The 26,069-nt window shown below is 37.7% G+C and overlaps 1 protein-coding gene across 1 annotated transcript in view; it reads left to right on the top strand.

Annotated features, from left to right (window-relative positions):
- Window positions 1-22,312, top strand: part of LOC100593320 (coiled-coil domain-containing protein 144A-like) — a gene marked incomplete at its 5' end in the record, with an annotated part of 49,555 nt that extends 27,243 nt beyond the window's left edge. The window contains 5 exon segments of the mRNA XM_030808822.1: window positions 9,762-10,055; window positions 10,656-10,876; window positions 12,302-12,503; window positions 21,318-21,360; window positions 22,038-22,312. Of these exon segments, the coding sequence (XP_030664682.1) occupies window positions 9,762-10,055; window positions 10,656-10,876; window positions 12,302-12,503; window positions 21,318-21,360; window positions 22,038-22,048 (771 nt within the window).
- Window positions 22,313-26,069: the final 3,757 nt, after the last annotated feature.

Here is a 26,069-nt window from a genome sequence, read left to right as displayed (position 1 = left end):
GCTGTTGGTTGGAACTTTAGTTGGGGCAGGATGCCCAAATATCTACACTGGAAATCCTAGGCTCTCTTTGTGGCCCAAGCTTCCTCACAACACGGGGACTGGGTTCCAAGGATGAGCAGTCTGTGGTAGAGAGCCTCTTCTAACGTAATGTTGGAAGCCACGTGGCTATCATTTTTAACACATTCTGTTCATGAGAAACAAGTCACTAAGTTTCACCCATAGTCTATGTATAGGATGAATGATTTTGCTTTTATTTTTATTTATGTATTTATATTTTTAGACATGGTGTCTTGCCATGTTGCCCAGGCTGGCCTTGACTTCCATGGCTGAAGAATTCTTCCTGCCTCTGCCTCCCAAGTAGCTGAGAACACAGGCGCATGACTTCACACCTGGCTTCCTTTTATTTTTTCGTGGACCTGTATAATTGTACATATTTATGGTATATACAGTGATATTTTTGGTATGTGTAAACAACGTATAATGGTCAAATCAGGCTAATCAATATATCCATCACCTCAAACATTTACCATTTCTTTGTGTTGTGAACTTTCAAAATCCTCTCCTCTAGCTTTTTAAAAATATTAGTTAACCAAGCCAGGCATAGTGGCACACACCTGTAATCCCAGCTGTTTGGGAGGCTGAGGCAGGAGAATGGCTTGAACCCTGGAGGTGGAGATTGCAGTAAGCTAAGATTGCACCACTGCATGCCAGCCTGGGTGACAGAGTAGACTCCGTCTAAAAAACAAAAAAAATTAGTTAACCATATTCACCCTACAATGCAGCAGAACACTAGAATTCATTCTTCCTATGTAGCTATAATTTTGTATCCATTAACCAACCTATCCCCATCTTCCACTCCCCTTTACTTTTCTCAGCCTCTAATACCAACAATTCTACTCTCTACTTCCATGAATGAAAGTGGAAATGAAAATCGAATCCTTTTTTAACTTTTAAAAAAAATTTTAGCTCCCACATGTGTGAGAACATACAGTAGTTATTTTTCTGTGCCTGAATTATTTCATTTAATGTCACTTAATGTCCTCATCTATGTTGCTGTAAATGACATAATTTTATTCTTTTTTATGGCTGAATAGTATTCCATTGTGTACATATACCATATTTTTTTAACTCACTAACCTCATTCATCTGTTGATGAACATTTAGGTTGTTTCTATATCTTGGTTGTTGTGAATAGTGCTGCAACAAACATGGGGATACTGATGATATACTGATTTTCTTTCTTTTGGATAAATACTCAGTAGTGGGATTGTTGGATCATATGACACTTCTATTTTTAGTTTTTTAACAAACTTCCATGGCTATACTAGTTTACATTCCCTCCACGAGTGCATAAGAGTTTTGTTTTCCTCCCCAACCTCACCAGGATTTTTTACTTTTTGGGTTTTTTGTTTGTTTGTTTTGTTGTCATTGTTTGTTTCTTTGTTTTTGATAGTAGCCATTCTGTGGTGAGACGATATCTCATTTGGGATTTTATTTCCATTTTCCTGTTAGTGATGTTCAGTACTTTTCCATATATTTGTGGCCATTTGTACATCTTTTTAGAAATGTCTATTTAAATTCTTTGTCCACATTTTAGCGGGATTACTAAGTATTTTTTACTGTTGAGTTGTTTGAATTCCCAGTATATTCTAGATATTGGACCTTTCTCAGATGAATCAATTTGTAAATATTGTCTCCCAGTCTACAGATTGTTGGTAGTTTTTTTCACTCTGTTGGTCATTTCCTTTGCTGTGAAGAAACTTAATTTTAATATAGCCTCACTTATCTGTTTTTGTTTTTATGCCTGTGCTTTTTTTTGGCATATGCCTGTGATAACTTAGCTATAAAATCTTTGCATTGACCAATGTCCTGAAGCATTTTCCCTATATTTTCTTGTAGTAGTTTTATACTTTTGGATCTCATGTTTAAGTCTTTAATCCATTTTGAGTTTATTTTTGTACATGGTGAAAGATAGGGACCTGGTTTCATTCTTTTTACAGATATCCAGTTTTCCCAGCCCCATTTGTTGAAGAGAGGGTTCCTTCCCCAATGTATATTCTTGACACTTTTGTTGAAATTCAGATGTCTGTAAATATGTGGATTTATTTCTGGGTTCTCTATTCTGTTCCATTGGTTTAATTTTCTATTTTTATACCGAGACCATGCTCTTTTGGTTACTGTAACCTTGTAATATATTTTGAAGTCAGGTAGAGTGATGCCTCCAGCTTTGTTCTTTTCCCTCAGGCTTGGCTTGTATAGTCTAGCTTTTTTGTGGTTCCATATGAATTTTAGGATTGTTTTTTCCATTTCTGTGAAGAATGTTATTGGTGTTTTTTTGTTGCAAGCTATAAAGGGCATTTCATTTTTATCTTATTCTCTTAACTTTTATTTTAGATTCAGGGGGTACATGTGCAGGTTTGTTACAAAGGTATATTGCATAATGCTTAGGTTTAGGGTGCAATTGAACCTATCACCCAGGTAGTGAGCATAGTACCTGGCATGTCATTTTTCAACCATTGTCCCAACCCAATTCCCCTTATAGTCCCCAGTGTCTATTGCTCCCGTCTTTATGTCCATGTGTACCCAATGTTTAGCTCCCACTTAAAAGTGAGAACATGTAGTATTTAGTTATCTGTTTCTGCATCAGTTTGCTTAGGCTAATGCCCACCAGCTGCATCCATGTTGCTGCAAAGGACAGTATTCTATATCTTTGCTACTGTGAATAGTGCTGCAGTGAATATATGGGTGCATGTGTCTTTGTGGTAGAATGATTTTTTGGAGGGGGGGAATAGGTATTTAACCCACTAATGGGATTGCTGGGTTGAATGGCAGTTCTATTTTTAGTTCCATGAGAGCAATCTCCAAACTGCTTTCCACAGTGGCTGAATGAATTTACCATTTTCTCCAACAGTGTATTAGAATTCCCTTTATGCTGTAGCAGCTCTGCCCAAATCTGGGTTGTTGTTGCTTATTTTTTGACTTTTTAGTAATAGCCATTATGTCTGGTGTGAGATGGTATCTCACTGTGGCTTTGATTTGCTTTTCTCTGATGATTAGTGATGATGAGCATTTTTTCATATGTTTGCTCTCCACTTGTATGTCTTTTTTTTTTTTTTGAGAAGTGTCTGTTCATGTATTTTGCCTGCTTTTATATATATTTTTAAAATTCATGTTTGTTGATTTAAGTTTCTTATAGATTCTGGATGTTAGAACTTTGTTCAATGCATAGCTTGTAAATACATTCTTTCATTATTTAGGTTGCCTATTTAGTCTCTTGAATGGTTCCTTTTCCTATGCGGAAGCTCCTTTGTTTAACTAGGTCCCAATTTTTCATTTTGACTTTTGTTGCAATTGCTCTTGAGGACTTACTCATAAATTATTTTCAGAGGCTGATTTCAAATAGTGTATTTCTTAGGTTTTCTTGTAGGATTTTTATAGTTAGAGGTCTTACTTTTAAGAATGTAATTCAGCTTTCATTAATTTTTGTATGTGGTGATAGCTAGGGGTCAAGTTTCATTCTTCTGTGTATGGATAGCCAGTCATCCCAGCACCATTTATTGAATAGGGAGTCCTTTCACTGCTGCATATTTGTGTCGGCTTTGTCAAAGACCAAATGGTTGTAGGTGTGTAGCTTTATTTCTGATTCTGTTCCATTGGTCTATATGTCTGTTTCTGTGCCAGTACTGTGCTGATTTGTTTTACTGTAGCCTTTGTTTACTGTAGTATAGTTTGAAGTTGGGTAATGTGATGCGTCAGGCTTTGTTCTCTTTGCTTAGGATGGCTCTGGGTGTTTGGGCTCTTTTCTGGTTCCATATGAAATTTTAGAATAGTTTTTTCTAATGCTGTGAAAAATGACATTGGTAGTTTGATAGGAATAGTACTGAATCTGTAGATTGCTTTGGGCTGTATGGCCGTTTTAATGCTATTGATTTTTCCAATCTATGAGCATGGAATGTTTTCCATTTTTTTTGGTGTTATCTATTTGGTGTCATGATTTTTTTCAGCAGTGTTTTGTAGTTCTCCTTGTAGCCACATTTCATCTCCGTGGTTAGATGCATTCCTAAGTAATTTGCTTTTTTGTGTGTGGCTATTGTAAATGGGATTACATTCTTGATTTGTCTCTCAGCTTGAACTTTATTGGTCTATAGAAATGCTACTGATATTTTTACATTGATTTTTGTGTCCTGACTGAAGTCACTTATCAGTTCCAGGATAAATTGGAAGACTCTTTAGAATTTTCTAGGTATAGAATCATATCATCTGCAAAGAGAGATAGTTTGGCATCTTTTCTTTTTGGATGCCCTTTCTTTGTTTCTTTTGCCTGATTGCTCTGACTGGGAGTTCCAGTACTATATTGAATACATGTGGTGAGACTGGGCATCCTTGTCTTGTTCCAGTTGTCAAGGGGAATGCTTCCAACTTTTTTTGTTCTTTTTTCTTTAATTTTTTTCTTTATTATTTTATGGAGACAAGTCTCACTGCGTTGCTTAGGCTGGTCTCAGACTCCTGGCCTCAAGTGATTCTCCTGTCTTCGCCTCCCAACATGCTGGGGTTACAAGCATGAGCCCCTGCACTCAGCCCCCACTTCCAGCTTTTGCCCATTCTGTATGGTTTTACCTGTGGGTTTGTTATAGAGTGGCCCTTATTATTTTTAGGTCCATTTATTTGATGCCTAATTTGTTGAGTATTTTTTTCATGAAGGAATTATGGACACTATTGAAAGCTTTTGTGCATCTTTTGAGATGATCACATGGTTTTTCTTTTTCACTCTGTTTATGTGGTGAAACACATTCATTGATTTGTATACTTTGAACCAACTTGCATCACAAATATAAAGCTGACTTGATTGTGGTGAAGTAAGTATTTGATGTGTTGCTGGATTTTGTTTGCTGATATTTTGTTGAGGACGTTTGTGTCTACATTCATCAGGGATCTTGGGCTGTAGTTTTCTTTATTCGTTGTGTCTTTGCTGGCTTTTAGTATCAAGATGATGCTGGCATCTTACAATGAATTAGGGAGAAGTATCTCCTCAGTATTTTGGAATAGTTTCAATAGGTTTGTTAACAGCTCTTCTTTGTATGTCTGGTAGAAATTGGCTATGAGTCAGTCTGATCTGGATCTGCTTTTGGCTAGTAGGTTTTTTATTACTGATTCAGAACTTGTTATTTGTCTGTTCATGATTTCAATTTCCTCCTGGTTCAATCTTTGTTAAGTTGTGTTTCCAGGGATTTATCCATTTCTTCTAGATATTCTAGTTTGTGTGCATACAGTGGTGCTCACTGTAGTCTCTGAGGATCTTTTGTATTTCTGTGGGATCAGTTGTAATGTCATCTTTGTCATTTCTGATTGTGCTTATTTAGATGTTCTCTGTTTTTTTGTTTTGTTTTGTTTTTTAATTTATTTAGCTAGTGGCCTTCAGTATTGTTTATCCCTTCAAAAAGCCAACTTTTGGTTTCATTGATCCTTTGTATGGATTTTTGGGCCTCAATTTTCTCAGTTATGCTCTGATTTTAGTTATTTCTTTTCTGCTGCCAACTTTGGGGTTATTTTGTTCTTGATTTTTAGTTCCTCTCGGCACAGTGTCAGATTGTTAATTACTGATCTAACTTTTTGACATATTTGTTTTGCGCTATAAGCTTTCCTCTTATGCTGCTTTTGCATCCTAGAAGTTTTGGTATGATGTTTCTTTTTGCTTATTACAAACAATTTTTTTATTTCTGCCTTAAATTGTTTCTTTTCCTAAAGTCATTTAGGAGCCAGTTGTTTGATTTCCATGTAATTGTGTGGTTTTCAGAGATCTTTTTGGTATTTATTTCTATTTTTATTACACTGTGGTCCTAGAGCATGGTGTTGTGTGATTTCATTTTTAAAAAACTTTTTACAACTTGCTTCGCTGGTAGTGGTGAAAGCAGGCTGCATGGGCATTTCTCTAGCCCTCTATGAGGAACATTTGGGTGGGTACCTATGGCAGCGTGTGGAGCAGGGTTATCCACAGGTTCACTGAAGGCACGTGCAGGAGCCTTTGTCAGTGGCTGATGAGGCAGCCCTGTCTTTATGCACTTGGATGCCATGTGCGGGTGCCAGTGGGGCAGTAGGACTGCCCTTGGTGTTAGTGGTAGATGGTGCCTGGGTAAATGCACACAGACCTAGTTGGGGTGGGCTGCTCCTCAGGGCCCTGGACAGTGTATGTGAGCACTGACAACAGCAGCAGCAAGCAAAGTGGCCTTGTCTTCAGGCTCTCATATGGCTCACATGGGTGCCGCCTCTCGTGAGTTTGGCAGACTTGTTCTCAGGCTCCTTCATGGTACACAAAATTGAGTGGGCCAGTTATCTGGCCTCCTAAAGGTATGCACAGGTATGCACAGCACTGCCACTGAAGGGGACAGGACTGCTGTTGGTGGCAGTGGTGTCAGTCAGGTGGCTTCCAGGCTCTGGAGAGCACACACTTAGGATCCCTTTGACCTAGAGTAGTTTCCCTGTTGGGCTATTAGGTGACCACCTATTTCCACAGGTATAGGGTGCTGTGGAGCTAGGGATTTGGGAGAATCTGTCCTGGCTTTGAGATGATCCTGGCTGGGCTGGCTACCTCAGTTCCCTTTCCTTCTGTCCTCAGAGGATCCCTATCAATTTCCTGCTGAATTCCAGTATGGTCTCTTTGATGTTTTCCTCAAGGTCTGGTTACCTACTTGCTGTTTTGGTTTTTCTTTTTGAAAGAGGTGAGTGCTGGGTATTCCCAGTCAGCCATCTTGATGATGTCTCTGTTTATGCTGTGCATATTAAGGAATGTATAGACATGTTTTAAAACCTGCACAATTGGCCCTATAACTACACTTTTAAAAATTTCTACCACTTGAAAAACACACTCATTTCTAATTATTACCTCCCACCTCACACACAGGTTTCATTTAATATGGCAGCAGGCTCAGGCTTAAAGTGCAAGATCCTAATCTCCCACCACACACACAAGTTTCATTTAATATGGCAGCATGCTCAGGTTTGAAGTGCAAGATCCTACCATCTTTATCACATTCAGTAGGGATTCACCGTGGGTTGTGGTTTCTGGAGTATAACCCCTTGAGTGCATTTCTTGTCAACACAAAGACTTAAGAACTAACTAAAGGGACAAGTTATCTACCACTCACCCACCCAGCATTGTCCTAAACTGCCAGAGACCCTCCTATTGAACAGAGAGAAAATGGGAGTCACAAAGGAAATACTAGACCATAGTAATTCTGAAATACAGACTGATGTGTGCTTCCACTTCTTTGATTTGGACTTTATGGGAACCATCCTCTGTGGCTCTTTGTTGTACTTTCTTGGCTCTTTGTTGTATCCTTTTCATAAGCAATGACCTGTGTTTTCAGCTAAGTACCTTCCTCAGCCAGCTTCCTCCCTGTAGAACTTCTTAGGTCCTAAGGCCTTTTTTCATTTTTACTGTCTTGGTGTCTTTTAATCCAAGCTAGCAAGCAGTACTATCATTACTACAATTCTCTTAAATACTTAGAGTCTCTTGTGAATTTTACTTGGGTTCTTGTCATTGGAAAAACCTCTTGTCCAGATCTCTTTGAGATAAGCACTTCACCTGGTGCTTCCTGTGAAGGAAGCACACTGTTCTGTGTAGTAGGACAGTGCCTTAAGATGCATATACCCTTAAGATCTTTAAGGGAATTTGAGGCACCACCTTAAATCTTTCTGAGGTCTTAAGAAAGGGTCTTACACTGACAGTCTTGGCTTCACCTTCAAACTGTATTCTCCTGGCAGCGGCCTGGATTTGATCTTATCCCAGAGGCCATTTATCTCAGCAATACAGGTGCCCCTCAAGTTAGGATGGGGTTATGTCTGGATGACATTTGCATTTGTTATGTCTGATATTTGCATTTTATGGGTCATCATAAATTGCAAATATCAGAAGTTGTGGGTGGGTTTTCCATTTATGATAATTTCCATTTACAGTGACTTTATCCTGATGTAGCCACCCCTGTAAGCCAAGAGGCTTACACATATCATTTCATTACTCAACGCATATCATTTTCACAGTATTATAAAAAGTCAGAAAATGGTGAGTCAAACCATGCTAAGTCAAGGACTGTGTGTTTGGGAATCTGACATGTGGAGAGGCTGTAAAAAGGAAACAGACACTTGAACCCAGAAAGTCCTGGTTCCTTCATATGTAGTAGTCTTTCTTTAGCTTATCTCTTGCATTGGTTTTACTTTCAGTGGCTGTGTAATAACAGTGCCCTTTCCTTCAGGTTCCAGTATCATTTTCTTCACTATCCTTGAAACCTTTCCTACCAGCTTCTTCCAGAACCATCAGGCTTCCACTAACAGTCTCTTTAAAACTCTTCTTGTTTTCATGCTTATTCTTCTGTAGGTCCTTTCATCTTCCGCTTAGCTCCTGGTCCAATGGTAATCCTACATGTTTTAGTAGTTTTTGTTGTTTTGTTGTTGTGCAATCCATATGTAGTGTCAATATCTGTATCAGTTATTTCTTGGTATGTAACAAAATGCAGTGTCTCAAAACAACATCTATTTTGGTCACAATCTGCAGTTTTAGGCAAGGCTCAGTGGGGCCAGCTCACTTTTTCCTTACTTGGTATCAGCTGAGGTAACTTAAAGCTGGGGACTAGAATCGTCTAATTCATTCACCTGTGTGGCATTTGAAGCTGGCTTTTGGCTGGGACATTAGGTAGGGAAGTCAGCTCAAACACCTACCTACATGAGGATTCACAGTGTGGTTTGGGCTTTCTCACAGCATGTTGGCTGCATTTTAACGACAAGTGTTCCTAGAGAGAGAGTCAGGTAGAAGCTGTGTGACTTTTTGTAACCAACCTTAGGAGTCACACAGCAGTTCTGCCACATTATGTTCATGAGAAACCGGTTGTCAATGCCAGCTTGTATGCAGGAGAGGGAATGTCATGGGAGAAGTGGCAAGCAATTTGTAGATGTTTTAAAACCACCACTTCATTTACCTTTATAAAATAAAAAAAATCATAATTATTTCCTCTACAGGAAAGCAGTTCTTTCCAACTCAGCACCACTGAAATTTCAGTGCAATTTTTTGTTGTCATTGTTTAATGTGCTCCTTTATTTTGTGTAAAGTAACAATGAATTACAAGATTGTGCTACTGAATTAAGGCATTTTTCTTCAGAAAAATGGTATGGATCATGCCATTGAGCTTTTATACTGGGAAATGTGATTGCTTCTTAACTCCAAGTATCATTACTCTTTGAAGTGTAACTCAAATTAGCATAAGACATTTTCAGTTCAGCAAAAGGCTTACGGTATTGGAATCCATTTTTTTCAAGATTTATTAACTAGAGTCTTATTTTCAGAGTCTTATTATGGGAGCCATTTATTGACTCAGGCCCAAATAATTCAATATGCTCCTAAAACTTCTTTGCAAGTTATGGAGAATGATAGTGGGTTAAAGGAATAAGAGACTTTGTGCTAAGGTGGTGACTTAGAGCCATTTTAAAGAGGAAAGCCATGAAACAATCATAGAAAAACGGAAGTCTAAGATCAAGTCCAAATGTTGTGTGGCAAAGATGATGAAAGTAAAGGATATATTTCTGTGAATTCTGGTGGTTTTAACTTTATTTTTAATTTTCTGAATAATCCAAGGGTCTGTATTTTATGAATCTACAACAGTACAGGTAACATTTTACTGCAACTGAATTTATTTCAAAAATTATTAGTTTTATGTTAGACCATTCTCAGTCTACCTTCTTCATTACCAAACTATATTGTTTTACTCATGCAGGTTGACCTTATAGAAGCACAGGAAACTGCACCTTTATGATGTCTACATCTGGATGCAGAGAATGAAGTTCTTCAACTTCAACAGACATTATTCTCTATGAAAGCAATACAAAAGCAATGTGAAACGCTACAGAAGAATAAGAAGCAGCTGAAACAAGAAGTAGTAAACCTCAAAAGTTATATGGAGAGAAATATGTTAGAACGTGGTGAAGCTGAACAGTATAAACTGTTGACTGAAGAAAAAGCAAGGAGGGAAATAGCAGAAAAATTAAACGAAGCCGTTCTCACCTTGCAGGTTGGTTTATCTATCTGTAATGTGCTCTCATTCTTTTCACTGCACATGTTATTTTGGATATATACATTCTACATGTTTTCTGTACTTTCCTTACAGCAATTTGTTCGATAGACTTCTAGAAGGAAGGTGGTATTTGTTTCTTAATTTAAATATTTTCATTTCCATCATTCTTATAACTAAATGACCTTCCATAATAGTAATTCTCACTACAGAATCATTTGATTACTAAAGCCAGTTGGCATAAAACAAGACTAATAGAAAAAGTAAAAAAAAAAAAAAAAAATGTGATTTAAAAATTATACCATACTCTTGAACTGCTTTTAAGTTACATTGTTCCACTTTTAAAATTTTAACTTGGTTCTGTCATTCTTTGGAGAATTGTGCTACAATTCAGATTCAATTGTTAATTCAGTTGGTACTGATAATAAATATGTTAAGCTTGAGCTTCTTTCTTTCTTCACATTGTTCTTAAAATTGTTCTCTGAATCACATACTTAAAATTGTTCTCTGAATCACTGACTCCAAACGAAAGGAAACAAATACAGAGTAATTATTCAGGTTATAATTACTTTTAAAATGTTCCCTTTTAATTTATTTTAGAAACAAGCAGCAGTATCTCAAGAACAGTTAGCACAGTTAAAGGAGGATAATACTACTTCAATAAAAACTCAGATGGAACTCACAATCAAAGATATGGAATCTGAAATCTCCAGAATAAAAACTTCGCAAGCCAACTTTAATAAAACCGAATTGGAAAGATATAAGGAACTCTACCTAGAAGAAGTAAAAGTTAGAGAATCCTTGTCAAATGAACTGAATAGGTAAGTCAATATGCAGAATCATAGAAAATAAGTTAAGCTCATTAATTTGCCTTCAAAAGCATGACTTTTAGTGAGACAGGTTCATGAGATTTGTGGGAAGTGAAAGCTCACTAGATTATACAATTTTGGAAAATTGTAAATTATAAATAGTAAATAAACTGAACCTTTAAGTAAAATTGAAAATAGTAAATGAATGTAACCTTTAAAATCTTAATCCGGGACAGTTCATGTCCCTTCTGTTTTTTGGTTTTATGTGGCTTCCTCCCACCTCTTAATATTCTTATATAGCTAACCTGATCTATTAGGGTTTCAGCTAAGTGTTTGTGAAGCTTCATAGTTTAGACAGTGATACTGTTATAAAAATTGTTTGTCAGTATTCCCTTAATTTGAAATATTAATGAGTTTAATTAATTTTTGGAAGATGACAGCTGAAAACCAAAAGGGTCAAGTACGACTACCCTGGGCACATTCTGGCACTCAGTAATTCACTTTGCTTGATTGTGATCATTAGAGGGTGCCTTGAGAAGAATTGTCCTGTATAGTTTTTCCACTCCACATAAAGGCATACTTGTGAAGTAGAGAATGATTAACATAGGGTTGAAGGGAAGTATAACTTACTAAGTGATAAAAAATAACACCTTGGTCAGCCTGAGGGGGTATGTGGAAGACAGAAAGGGCAGGCCCCGCCTCTGATGCATGGGCCACAGTTAGGAGCTGATTGTCCTCCATGCTGCTTTAGTTCTCTTTGATTTCAGCAGTCTTATTCGCCCCTAGGAAAAGCTGCCCTGAATTATTCCTCAGTGCCAATTGCTCAATTTTTTTCCAGATAATGGGTGAAATGTACAAGGGCAGTGAAAACCATTGTTTGAAAATGTCTTTGAGAGATAGTTTTTTAGAAAATCTCTAACTGGTTTACTAAATATAAGTACTTCTAGCTCTTATTTTTACTTTTAGTTTTTTTATTATATATATTCAAGGAGTACAGTGTGATGTTATAATATATTTATACGCAATGAAATGGTTATTTTGTCAAGCCCATTAATATCTTCATCATTTTACATAGTTACCCTTTGAATACAAGTAATTCTAATGGCATCCTTAAGAATCTTTTAAGTAGAGTCATTCCAGGCAGGCAACAAGTGTTAACTGTGAAGCCATGCATCATTGATAGTCTTTTCTGTCCCCTCCCTCATTTGAACTACTTGTTTGTTAGAAATCCCCCTAGAAATATATGTACTTTTTTAGCACAATGGTAAAACTATAATTGGATACAGTAGGCATGCTCTAACACATTTTCAGAGTTAAAACACGGCTTATGGTATATTCCATTTACTCTTCTGGCAACTTTTAGAACAATTAAAGTCACTTAGGAATCATTTAGGAAAAAATGAAATACTAAGCATTTGTCTTTTGCAATCTTCATAGAACTAATGAGATGATAGCAGAGGTCAGTACGCAACTTACTGTGGAGAAAAAGCAGACCAGATCTCTATTCACTGGCACTACGAGGCCAGTCCTAGAGTCATCTTGTGTTAGAAATCTTAATGATAGTGAAGGTCTCAACAGAAAACATATTCCAAGAAAAAAGAGGTCTGCTTTTAAGAGCATGGAGAGCTACTTGTTGAAGGTTAGTTACCTTTTTTCCTTTGGTGTTCAGACTTCTGATATAATTCTTGTATGTTATTTGGTGAAATACTCAGTTACTTAATTGTCTTGTGTATGGTAAGTAAAGGTAATAATTATCTGTGTTAATAAAGAGAGGAGACAGAAATTTTATAGTTATTTTTAAGTCCCTAGAGCTCCCATTCATAAGAGATTACTCCTTTGTTAACTTTATTCAATAAATGTAACCAAACATTTTAAATTTCTTTAAAAACTGCAATTAAGTCAGAGCTTAACCAAAGGTATACTTTGATGTGCCTTGTCTTACTAACTGATTTTAGTTTGTCTAGGGTTCACTTTTAAAGGGTTTAGTGTGGCACTTTTAAAGTTTTTCTGCATCATCTCAGGTTTTCTACCCCTCATCATATGTGAATGATTGGTGTCCAAACACTAACCACCCATGGATATTTATTATTTAAAAGGATCCAAGGTGAATACTTTTATATGTTACATAAACCTGCAACACTTGATTAATCTGTTCTTTAAGTTAAAAGTTTTGTGATTTTCTTACATGAGTACATCTGTAATTGCTATTGCACTTACAGTGTTTTAATCTCAATTTTAGTAAAATGTGTCTATTGGTATGCAGTTGTACAGTGGTTTTGAAATAGTTAAATCAAACAAATATTTGAATTTTTAAAGTAAAGCTCACATAAGTTATGTCTGTCTACCTGGCCATAACTTGAGTGATTGATGACTAAGATGGCAATGATATCTAGACTCCTTCAATAGCAAATGTGACCAAACAGAATCAATTCTACTCTTAATACCCCAAATTCCATGTAAAGCTACCCATGGACATCTCCCCTGGACAGGTAATAGGAACCTTTTAGTTCAACCATGTGGTTTCACTCAGAGTAAGAGTCTATTTCTCTTGATTTCAAAATAGATCCAAGAATGACAAGCTGTATCAACTATAGAGTTGGTAAGGAAAAAAAAAAATGTAGTTCAACTATGCTTGACCCAGATTAAGGTATTTGTCTAACATTTGTCCATTTTCCAACTGGGGGAAAATTACAACAGCTGGGCACAGTGGCACACACCTGTAGTCACAGCTACTCCTGAGGCAGAGGCAGGAAGATGACTTGAGCCAGGAGTTCAAGGCTGCAGTGCGCAGTGATTGTTCCTGTAAGTAGCTACAGCACTGCAGCACTCCAGCCTTGGCAACATAGCAAGATTCTGTCTCTTAAAAAAATTACAAAATCCATAAAACATTTGTTTGAACAAAAATAGTTTTCTTTGTGTATATTGTTGTTTTTAAAATTTTCAGTCGGTGCACATTGGCTTATAGTTTTGATGTTTTTATGGTCTCCTTAATGTACAGAAAAGTAGCACAGGCCCACATGGAATGAGCCTCAACCTTGTTGTGTTTACCTGGCTATTTCGTGTCCTAACAAATCATAGAAAAACAAATCTAAGGTTTCTTAGCATAGTGGCCAAATAGCTTAAAAGGGAGTGCATTAAATGATTGTTTTAATACATAGATTACAGGAGCCCAGCTAGCTGATATTTTTAATCATATTGTTTGCTTAGGTTTTATTTTTCTGAAAAAAATGAGATGATCAGCGTCCGAATGCCTCAGTCATGAAATTGTACCACTGGGTACTAATGGAAAATGAATGTTAAATACGTCTGTAAATGGTTAAGCAAGATGGAAATATAATGTTCTCATTAGTACTATGAACCCCCAAAATTTGAGACAAGTCTCAGTTAATTTAGAAAGTTTATTTTGCCCAGGTTGAGGACACACACCCGTGACACAGCCTCAGGAAGTCCTGATGACATGTGCCCAAGGTGCTCAGGGCACAGCTTGGTTTTATACATTTTAGGGAGACATGAGACATCAATCAATATATGTAAGAAGTACATTGGTTCACTCTGGAAAGACGGGACAATTTGAAGCAAAGGGAGGAAGACTGGAAGCTGGGAGGGGGCTTCCAGGTCACAGATAGATGAGAGACAAACAGTTGCACTCTTTTGAGTTTCTGATGGGCCTTTGCAAAGGAGACAGTCAGATCTGCATTTATCTCAGTGAGCAGAGAGGTAACTTTGAATAGAATGGGAGGCAGGTTTGCCCTAAGCAGTTTCCAGCGTGAGTTTTCCTTTTAGCTTAGTGATTTGGGGGGCCCAAGATATTTTCCTTTCACAATACTTACCCGAAAAACAAGGTAATGTATCATTTTACAAGATGGTGCTGAGAGAGTATAAAAAGCAGATGTAGGCCTGGCACTGTGGCTCACACCTGTAATCCCAGCACTTTGGTAGGCCGAGGTGGGTGGATCACCTGAGGTCAGGAGTTTGAGACCAACCTCCAACATGGTGAAACCCCATCTCTAATAAAAATACAAAAATTAGCTGGGCATGGTGGTGTGTTCCTGTAGTCCCAGCTACTTGGGAGGCTAAGGAGAATCACTTGAACTTGGGAGGCAAAGGTTGCAGTGAGCTGAGATTGCGCTACTGCACTCCAGCCTGGGCTACAGAGCAAGACTCCATCTCAGGCGGTGGGGCGGGGGTGGAAAAAAAAAAAAAGCAGATGTGATGCAAGGGAAGATTTTTGAGGAACTTTTTTTTTTTTTAATTTGTTTTTGGGGGGAAGGGGTGTTCTTTTTTTAGTATTTCTAGATAAGTAGAAAATTTGTTTGTTTTAAAGTTAATGTAATAGCTCCAAGGCATACCTAGTTTCCTTGTGGGGCATTTGTTTGCCCAATCATGTTAGACCTACTAAAAGAGATTAAAAAGCATGATTTTATCAAGATACAAGTGCTGGGTGCAGTGGCTCACACCTGTAATCCCAGCACTTTGAGAGGCTGAGGCAGGCAGATCATGAGGTCAAGAGATGGAGACCATCCTGGCTAACATGGTGAAACCCCGTCTCTACTAAAAATACAAAAATTAGCTGGGTGTGATGGCACACACCTGTAATCCTAGCACTTTGGGAGGCCAAGGCAGGTGGATCACTTGAGGTCAGGAATTCGAGACCAGCCTGGATAACATGGTGAAACCCCGTCTCTACTAAAATACAAAAATTAGCCTGTCGTGGTTGTGGGTGCCTATAATCCCAGCTACTTGGGAGTCTGAGGCATGAGAATCGCTTGAACCCAGGAGGCAGAGGTTGCAGTGAGCTGAGATTGTGCCACTGCACTGCAGCCCAGGTGACAGAGCAAGACTCCATCTCAAAAAAAAAAAAAAAGATACAAAGGCATGTCTCCATAATCACACCTTGGAAGAATTCTTATATAGCTGTTGTTTACAGAATTTTTAGAGTTACATAAAAGAGGTGCCTTCTAGAGTTGCTAGGAACTTAAGTATTTCCTATAGGAAAACATCAGCTAATACAAGGAGGAGGTGGTAACATATCGCCTGAACTGATATTTACAAAAAAAGGTAGGGGGGTGGGTTTCTGGGTGGGGCATTACAAAACAAAGGATATTTAGAAATTTTTAGCTATGATTTTCAAAAGCAAAATGTTAAAAATAGCACTAATATTGGATCTGTTTATCCATCTCCTTTATTTGCAACATTTTAATACTTTGGACTATTCCTACTGTGACGTGCTATCATACTCAGCATTTTATCTAACCTCAAGAAAAATGGTTATAATTTTGTATGAAATCACACACCAGAGAAATAATTTATTATAACTGATTGTTGAAACAAGTCTTCTCTACATTCATGACATTTAGCATTTATTGCATCTCTCACCCTATTATATTAAGTCTAGAGCCTGGCTGTTCCCAGACCAAACTGAGAGTCAGGCTGCTGTTTCTCATGGCCCAGTAATGAGATGCAGATAAACTGGGGAGGAAGAGAGGTTTTTTTTTTTTTTTTCTGCAACCAGTTACAGGGAAGGCCTGGAAATTATTACCAGACCAACTCAAAATTACAAAGTTTTCCAGAGCTTATATACCTTCTAAGCTATATATCTACATGTAAGTGTGCATTCATCTATAGACATAACTGATTAACTTCTTTTAATCTGTAACTAAGGTCTAAGTCCTGAAGACCTTCCTCTGGAGCTTCAGTAAATTTATTTACTCTAAATGGGTCCAGGTGCTGGGGTGATTACCCTTATTTTGTCTCCTGCTAAATCATGGAGGTTTGGGAATTCCATTAGACCCCCAATAAACTTGTTTGTGGAGGCCTGGGGAGTTTCTTCAGATCCCCAATAAAACTTGTTTAATACTGAACAGGTCCTGTTAAGAATTCCTTCATTATTTTGTCAGGCTTTAAGGCCTAGACAAGACCCTTGGTGGGCTTTTGTTACATTCCAGCCTGTATAAGGGCACTGGCTCTTTCAGCTTTTAATATTTAACTTAACTACTCAGTCAGTGCCAAAGCAGTTGTTATGGAGGCCTGAATTAGTGAGACCTGGCCTGCCACATAGCCTTGCCACTTAACACCATTGTAGTGATAATAGATTGCTATGCATATGTTTTACTAATTTTTATTTACAGTTTTCATATTCTATAGATTAACCCTGGGATCCTTTGTCTTATATATCAGAAGTACTTTTTATAGTTTTATTGGCTCCTTATTTCCAGCCTGTAATCTCAAGTATAATTTAGCAGTAGCCTGTCAATAAGTTATTGCTGAAGAGTGAACTTTGTATTTATTGGACTTTGCCATTGGTACTGATTTCATTATATTTCTTTAAAAAAACTTCCTTCTAACTCCTCCCCTCTTTAAAGTGGAGGTAGTTGTGAAGAATGTATGGTAAGATTAGAAAAGGAAGAAGAAACTATTTCTATAAGTGTTATACGGTCATTTTTCTTGTTTAGGCTGTGGTGGATAGGCAGCAAATGGTGCTCCTCATTCCCTTCTGAGTTCAGAACACAGGAGTCAGATAGATGGACATCAACACACTAGCTCTATTACAGACTCATGATAACTAATGGGAGGATGTGGCTCAGACGTGCAGCCACAGTATTTTATCCCAGGTTAGGCACTAACCCACAGAGTTTTAAGTGGAGAAAACAAATGCTTGACACCCATCGCAGGTGCATGCTGCTTACTGCAGAGATGACAGCAGACCTGAACTCATATCACTGTGGGCAGACACATCTTTTAAAAGAGACCCTGAGCCAAGCAAGCACACTGTGTGCTTTGCTCACATTCACCCATTAGGTAGATCTGACATCCTCTCAAGAGGAAGCTATAGATAGAGAGAGTCTAAGTCCTCACTTGAAACCTGAGGCCAGGGAAATGAAGGTTCTCCTATCATTTCTGGCTGGATTTAAGTGATAATTGAAATTAAGCCCGTGTCTTTGTATGTACCAGTTAATGATGAGAAGTTGGACAGACGTATGCTAGATGGCAAAGAGAAATCTGTTTTGTGTTTTCAGTTTTTCCATAAATAACTCACAACATGGATAATTGACTCATTGATTGATTTCATAAACCAAGTCTTATTTGGAGGAGAATGAATAGTTCTTTTAAGGAACAATTTTCTCAGTTTCTGCTCGCGTGGTTCAACTAAAGATTTTCTCCTTCAAGTTTTCTGTTCTGCAGTTTGAAAAATGTGTTATTTATAAATTGAGTGTCTTGACTGGTACTAGCAGAAGTTATGATATTAATTGTTCTTTAAATTTGATTCATAACTTACAATTTGGAGAGCTACTCTTTTTGGTCTCATGCTTAAACATTATAGAGCATCATGACAGTTTATAGATGCATTTTCTCTGAGTTTTTGTTGTTGTTTGAGACAGAGTCTCACTCTGTCACCCAGGCTGGAGTGCAGTGGTGCGATCTCTGCTCACTGCAACTTCCGCCTCCTAGGTTCAAGCGATTCTCCTGTCTCAGCCTCCTGAGTAGCTGGGACTACAGGTACGTACCAGCACGCTCGGCTAATTTTTGTATTTTTAGTAGAGACAGGGTTTCACCATATTGGCCAGGCTGGTCTCGATCTCCTAACCTTGTGATCCACCGACTTCGGCCTCCCAGAGTGCTGGGATTACAGGCGTGAGCCACCACACCTGGCCTCTCTGAGTTATTTTCTTAAAATCTGTATTCCTTTTCTGAATATGAAGGAAACAGCTGGCATAGAATAACTCCAGGCTCAGTGAAAGATCTGAAGCCGCCCACTCCTAGCTTGTAACTAATTGGCTTTGTGACCTCAGGCAAGCTGCAGTCTCTCTGAGCCTGTTTTGTTTCTTGTATAAAATTAGGGACTTTGACTAAATCAGTGACATTCATACCTTTAAGTAAAACTTTTTTTTTTTTTTTTTTTTAAGAATAGAACTTTTTAAAATTTCAGGAAACCACATAGAAAACAGAAGTAGTGCTGTCTGACTAAAGGAAGGATCAGTGCTCGGAAGCTGTGACTTTCTTATCCCTTAATCCTTCACCGTCCTCTGTGGAACCTTAGATTTCTCTGGGATGTAGCTTGAAAAGGATCATTTCTAAGAGAATCCTACTAATTAGCTGAAATGTGCTGGTACATATGTTCTCCCATGTATTACCTTCCCACCTACTTATATTTTTAATGAAAAAGTATAAATATATTTGCAGATGTGCTCACATTGTTGATGTTTGACTTCCTCCACTGTCTGAGACATAATCCCCACCTGGAGATAAACAGAAAGGCCATGGAGACAGGAGGAGCAATTTTATTAAAAAGTTTATGTATTTTACTCCATAAGGAGCTAGTGTAGCTTTTGATTTTAGTATGTTGTATAAAGTGAAGATGAACAGTTTACTAAGCTCTTTTATTTCCTCTGGTGATGTTCAGTTTCTCCTGAGCTATTGCTCTGCACACTACAAAAGCCGTCGATGGCCCCCTTGTCTCACTGAATAGGACGGTGATTCATGTCACCAAGACACTTTTCTCTCCTTTTCCCTTCTATTATCTGTGCCAGGCACTGTATTAAGTGGTTCAACTGGGGACAACAATTCTGAATTTCTGTGAAGGGAAATATGAGGAAAATGTGTGATTTAATGGTAAAGCAAAAATAAAATGAAAGGACTTTTAAAAAGTCGCTTAATATTTGCCTGTTTTTACTTCTGAAAATAGGTAAAGCCACTCCAGCCTTTCACTGGCCAGGAAAAAACTGGAGCCATCAACACTCAAAACCCCTTTCCTAAGCTTTTGGGTTCCTGTCCCAGAGGCGCTCCCTCCCTGTGTTCTGGGTCTGTCCTTTTTCCCTCTGCTTTTGCATCTGACCTGGGATCTCTTTCCCAAAGGCAGCTGCCCTCCGCTGTCGTTTACGTGGTGAAATATTCAACGGTCAGGGAAAGGCTGGAAGAGAACTGATGTAGGGGGAGGCCACTCTGGGGCTGGAAGACAGGCAGTGACTTCTACCATGTACTCTTATTGAAGAGTTTGGAGAGAAAATGACCTTTACTTAAAGTTGTTATATAAAAAGTATTCTCTCTCTACAGAGTTATGATTTCTTCAGTATAAAAGTAAGCAATTTGTTAAGAAGATTATTTCATTTTTATGTTAACAAAATTGAGGTAGTATGAAAATATTTGTGAATGGGGTATAAAGAAATAATAAAATCTATTACATTAGAAATATTTAGCCAGAAGAGCTTTTGGGAGAAAAGATAACAACATTACAGTAGTAATGTCTTAATTTGAGTCACATAAAAATGTACTTTTTATGTAGTGTTTATGAATGGCAATATCTAGTGTTGTTTGAAGAAAGGCTTTCCGCTTTATCTGGTATTGAATTACTACTTTTATAAGGCCTGGCTGGTAATGCTGTTGTCGTGTTACTTACTCTATAAAGCCTATCTATAATGTTTTTGTCATAGAAATGTTATGGAAAGGAGTCTCAAAATATTGGTAAACCTGTTAGTTTAAAAAAAATTGACTTGACACCTAAAATTTGTAAAGGCATTAGATATCATTATTGTTATCACCACAAACTATCTCAGACCCTGTTCTGGGCATTTAATGAGAGAATACCTATTCTACAAAAGATTTAAATAAGAGCACTCTAGATAGAGACACTGGCAATAAGTTTGAAATATTCCCACACCTTTCATAATTAAGTAGATAACTGTAACTTGTCAGATGCTTCAAAAAATGGGTACTAATTTCTGAAAAGAAATCAAAGGTGCAGTTAAATAATTCTATATTGTTTTCCTAGTTTTTAATTCTAGACACTCATGAATCAAAGAAACTAAGATTGAAAACTGGCTCTAACCTATATTTATTCTTGTTTTCATGTAAATTTTCTGAAATCATTGTGTCCATATGAGTAAGGAAATGTTAATCATAATAGAGAGCATAATATTTTTAATCTTTTGCCAGTGGAACTTTCACATGGCATCACAACAATACTGTTTTCTTCAAGTATGTATTAAAGATTCTGTGCTGCATTAATAGCAAAGAACATACTTTAAAATTATTATTTTCTAAAAGTGGAGAATGGAGAGTTCATTTTAAGGAACTATTCATTAAAGTGAAAAACTGATTAGACTTTGATAAAAGGCAGAGTTTTGATAAGAATGGGAAAGTAATGCATTCATTGCAGAATATGACTTGAATTGTTTAACCTCTGTACTAATAAGGGAAAAAATCACACTTTTGAAATGACATAGATCCAACAGACCAATATTAATTGTACTTTTGTGAGATTAATCTAAACAGCATAACACATATATGTTCTCCATTATCTAAACTTAAAATAGGAATTTATGTGATTTTTTAAGCAATCTTCAAGTTAGGCCTAGTCTCTAAAAGTATTATTTAAAGGCCATGTTTTGTAATTGATGCTTCTTACCATGATAATGTCTCTTCTTAAACATTATAAATAATATTTGACTTATTTCAGATGCAGTGGAAGTTGCAAAATGATATAACTACAGAAGTAGCAGGTATGTTACCAAAATTTATGAATTAAATTTGGATTAAGTAATATATGTCTGAAATAAACTGCAAATGACATCCCTTTCCATTCTTGGGCTAATAGATACTACATTAAATATTCTTTCTTACATACATCTAATGAAAGATGTGAAAACTTGCAATGTATAATGAAGAGCATACTTATGCCTCATGAATTCATCACATTCCATAGCTTGAAAAAAAAAGCTTAAGAAGCCTGGCTCTACACGTCACTTCTGCCATCCCTATGGAACTGTCAGCCAGCACACAGAAACTGTTCTCAGAAAACAAAGGCATCGTCAACTAAGGCCAAAACTCATCTAGTTTCATCTAGTCTCATCTAGTAACCTAGTCAAGCAGTTACAGTTTATAAGCAGTCGCTTGAGAGGTAACACTTTAAGTCTCCAGTCATTTACAGTGTCATTGGATTACTTTTGCCCTCAGGAAAAGTTCCAAATTCCTTAACATGGAATATAAACACTCATGTTCATTTGGTTCTTGTCAAGCTACTCAGGCTTATCTCTCACTACTTACTGTACTCTGCTTGTTTGCTCCAGGATCCAGCCAAACTGGACTGCACAGAACTCCACAGTAGTCTTCCTTCTCCTCCAGCTCTTTGCACTTCCTTCTTTGCTCTATCTGCCAACCTTTTTTTCTCATCTTTCAGGTGTCCACTAACCATGCCTCCACCAAACCAAAAAGCCTTCAATATCCAGACAAAACTGGGATAGATGTCCCTCTTGAGTTCCAATAGTGCCTTGTTTTACACCTGTCAGAGTATCTATGACTTGGTATGGAAATTGCCTATTTGTCTGCTTTTTCAGGTTATAGCATACGATTGCTGGGGGTGGACTGTATCATCTTCATCTTGTAACTCCAGGACTTGTCATGGTCTAGTACCTTAACACGTGGTTGTTGAATAAATGAATGAAGAATGAGAAAACCAGAAGCTGTGATACACAACCACGATGATCATTAATTCAGTGTGCAACTATGGGCAGATTCTCTTTTTTTTTTTTTTTAATTTAGGGTTTTAGGGTACATGTGCACAATGTGCAGGTTTGTTACGTATGTATCCATGTGCCATGTTGATTTCCTGCACCCATTAACTCGTCATTTAGCATTAGGTGTATCTCCTAATGCTGTCCCTCCCCCCTCCCCCACCCCACAACAGTCCCCGGAGTGTGATGTTCCCTTCCTGTGTCCATGAGTTCTCATTGTTCAATTCCCACCTATGAGGAGAACATGCGGTGTTTGGTTTTTTGTCCTTGCGATAGTTTACTGAGAATGATGTTTTCCAGTTTCATCCATGTCCCTACAAAGGACACGAACTCATCATTTTTTATGGCTGCATAGTATTCCATGGTGTATATGTGCCACATTTTCTTAATCCAGTCTATCGTTGTTGGACATTTGGGTTGGTTCCAACTCTTTGCTATTGTGAATAGTGCCGCAATAAACATACGTGTGCATGTGTCTTTATAGCAGCATGATTTATAGTCCTTTGGGTATATACCCAGTAATGGGATGGCTGGGTCAAATGGTATTTCTAGTTCGAGATCCCTGAGGAATCGCCACACTGACTTCCACAATGGTTGAACTAGTTTACAGTCCCACCAACAGTGTAAAAGTGTTCCTATTTCTCCACATCCTCTCCAGCACCTGTTGTTTCCTGATTTTTTTAATGATGGCCATTCTAACTGGTGTGAGATGGTATCTCACTGTGGTTTTGATTTGCATTTCTCTGATGGCCAGTGATGATGAGCATTTCTTCATGTGTTTTCTGGCTGCATAAATGTCTTCTTTTGAGAAGTGTCTGTTCATGTCCTCTGCCCACTTTTTGATGGGGTTGTTTGTTTTTTTCTTGTAAATTTGTTTGAGTTCATTATAGATTCTGGATATTAGCCCTTTGTCAGATGAGTAGGTTGCAAAAATTTTCTCCCATTCTATAGGTTGCCTGTTAATTCTGATGATAGTTTCTTTTGCTGTGCAGAAGCTCTTTAGTTTTATGAGATCCCATTTGTCAATTTTGGCTTTTGTTGCCATTGCTTTTGGTGTTTTAGACATGAAGTCCTTGCCCACGCCTATGTCCTGAATGGTATTGCCTAGGTTTTCTTGTAGGATTTTAATGGTTTTAGGTCTAACATATAAGTCTTTAATCCATCTTGAATTAATTTTTGTATAAGGTGTAAGGAAGGGATCCAGTTGCAGCTTTCTACATATGGCTAGCCAGTTTTCCCAGCACCATTTATTAAATAGGGAATCCTTTCCCCATTTCTTGTTTTTGTCAGGTTTGTCAAAGATCAGATAGTTGTAGCTATGCGGCATCATTTCTGAGGGCTCTGTTCTGTTCCATTGATCTATGTCTCTGTTGTGGTACCAGTACCATGCTGTTTTGGTTACTGTAGCCTTGTAGTATAGTTTAAAGTCAGGTAGCGTGATGCCTCCAGCTTTGTTCTTTTGGCTTAGGATTGACTTGGCGATGCGGGCTCTTTTTTGGTTCCATATGAACTTTAAAGTAGTTTTTTCCAATTCTGTGAAGAAAGTCATTGGTAGCTTGATGGGGATGGCATTGAATCTATAAATTACCTTGGGCAGTATGGCCATTTTCACGATATTGATTCTTCCAACCCATGAGCATGGAATGTTCTTCCATTTGTTTGTATCCTCTTTTATTTCATTGAGCAGTGGTTTGTAGTTCTCCTTGAAGAGGTCCTTCACATCCCTTGTAAGTTGGATTCCTAGGTATTTTATTCTCTTTGAAGCAATTGTGAATGGGAGTTCACTCATGATTTGGCTCTCTGTTTGTCTGTTATTGGTGTACAAGAATGCTTGTGATTTTTGTACATTAATTTTGTATCCTGAGACTTCGCTGAAGTTGCTAATCAGCTTAAGGAGATTTTGGGCTGAGACAATGGGGTTTTCTAGATATACAATCATGTCATCTGCAAACAGGGACAATTTGACTTCCTCTTTTCCTAATTGAATACCTTTTATTTCCTTCTCCTGCCTGATTGCTCTGGCCAGAACTTCCAGCACTATGTTGAACAGGAGCGGTGAGAGAGGGCATCCCTGTCTTGTGCCAGTTTTCAGAGGGAATGCTTCCAGTTTTTGCCCATTCAGTATGATATTGGCTGTGGGTTTGTCGTAGATAGCTCTTATTATTTTGAGATACGTCCCATCAATACCTAATTTATTGAGAGTTTTTAGCATGAAGCATTGTTGAATTTTGTCAAAGGCCTTTTCTGCATCTATTGAGATAATCATGTGGTTTTTGTCTTTGGTTCTGTTTATATGTTGGATTACATTTATTGATTTGCGTATGTTGAACCAGCCTTGCATCCCAGGGATGAAGCCCACTTGATCATGGTGGATAAGCTTTTTGATGTGCTGCTGGATTCGGTTTGCCAGTATTTTATTGAGGATTTTTGCATCAATGTTCATCAAGGATATTGGTCTGAAATTCTCTTTTTTCGTTATGTCTCTGCCAGGTTTTGGTATCAGGACGATGCTGGCTTCATAAAATGTGTTAGGGAGGATTCCCTCTTTTTCTATCGATTGGAATAGTTTCAGAAGGAATGGTACCAGTTCCTCCTTGTACCTCTGGTAGAATTCGGCTGTGAATCCATCAGGTCCTGGACTCTTTTTGGTTGGTAAGCTATTGATTATTGCCACAATTTCAGAACCTGTTATTGGTCTATTCAGAGATTCAATTTCTTCCTGGTTAAGTCTTGGGAGGGTGTATTTGTCGAGGAATTTATCCATTTCTTCTAGATTTTCTAGTTTATTTGCATAGAGGTGTTTGTAGTATTCTCTGATGGTAGATTGTATTTCTGTGGGATCAGTGGTGATATCCCCTTTTTCGTTTTTTATTGCATCTATTTGATTCTTCTCTCTTTTCTTCTTTATTAGTCTTGCTAGCGGTCCATCAATTTTGTTGATCTTTTCAAAAAACCAGCTCCTGGATTCATTAATTTTTTGAAGGGTTTTTTGTGTCTCTATTTCCTTCAGTTCTGCTCTGATTTTAGTTATTTCTAGCCTTCTGCTAGCTTTTGAATGTGTTTGCTCTTGCTTTTCTAGTTCTTTTAATTGTGATGTTAGGGAGTCAATTTTGGATCTTTCCTGCTTTCTCTTGTGGGCATTTAGTGCTATAAATTTCCCTCTACACACTGCTTTGAATGTGTCCCAGAGATTCTGGTATGTTGTGTCTTTGTTCTCGTTGGTTTCAAAAAACATCTTTATTTCTGCCTTCATTTCATTATGTACCCAATAGTCATTCAGGAGCAGGTTGTTCAGTTTCCATGTAGTAGAGCGGTTTTGAGTGAGTTTCTTAATCCTGAGTTCTAGTTTGATTGCACTGTGGTCTGAGAGACAGTTTGTTATAATTTCTGTTCTTTTACATTTGCCGAGGAGAGCTTTACTTCCAACTATGTGGTCAATTTTGGAATAGGTGTGGTGTGGTGCTGAAAAAAATGTATATTCTGTTGACTTGGGGTGGAGAGTTCTGTAGATGTCTATTAGGTCCACTTTATGTAGAGCTGAGTTCAATTCCTGGATATCCTTGTTAACTTTGTGTCTCGTTGATCTGTCTAATGCTGACAGTGGGGTGTTAAAATCTCCCATTATTATTGTGTGGGAGTTTAAGTCCCTTAGTAGGTCACTCAGGACTTGCTTTATGAATCTGGGTGCTCCTGTGTTG

Source organism: Nomascus leucogenys, unplaced genomic scaffold (assembly GCF_006542625.1).
Source record: "Nomascus leucogenys isolate Asia unplaced genomic scaffold, Asia_NLE_v1 000022F_20620728_qpdss20573698sc, whole genome shotgun sequence".
Taxonomy (NCBI): Eukaryota; Metazoa; Chordata; class Mammalia; order Primates; family Hylobatidae; genus Nomascus; species Nomascus leucogenys.
This window is presented reverse-complemented; position numbering and strand designations above follow the sequence as displayed.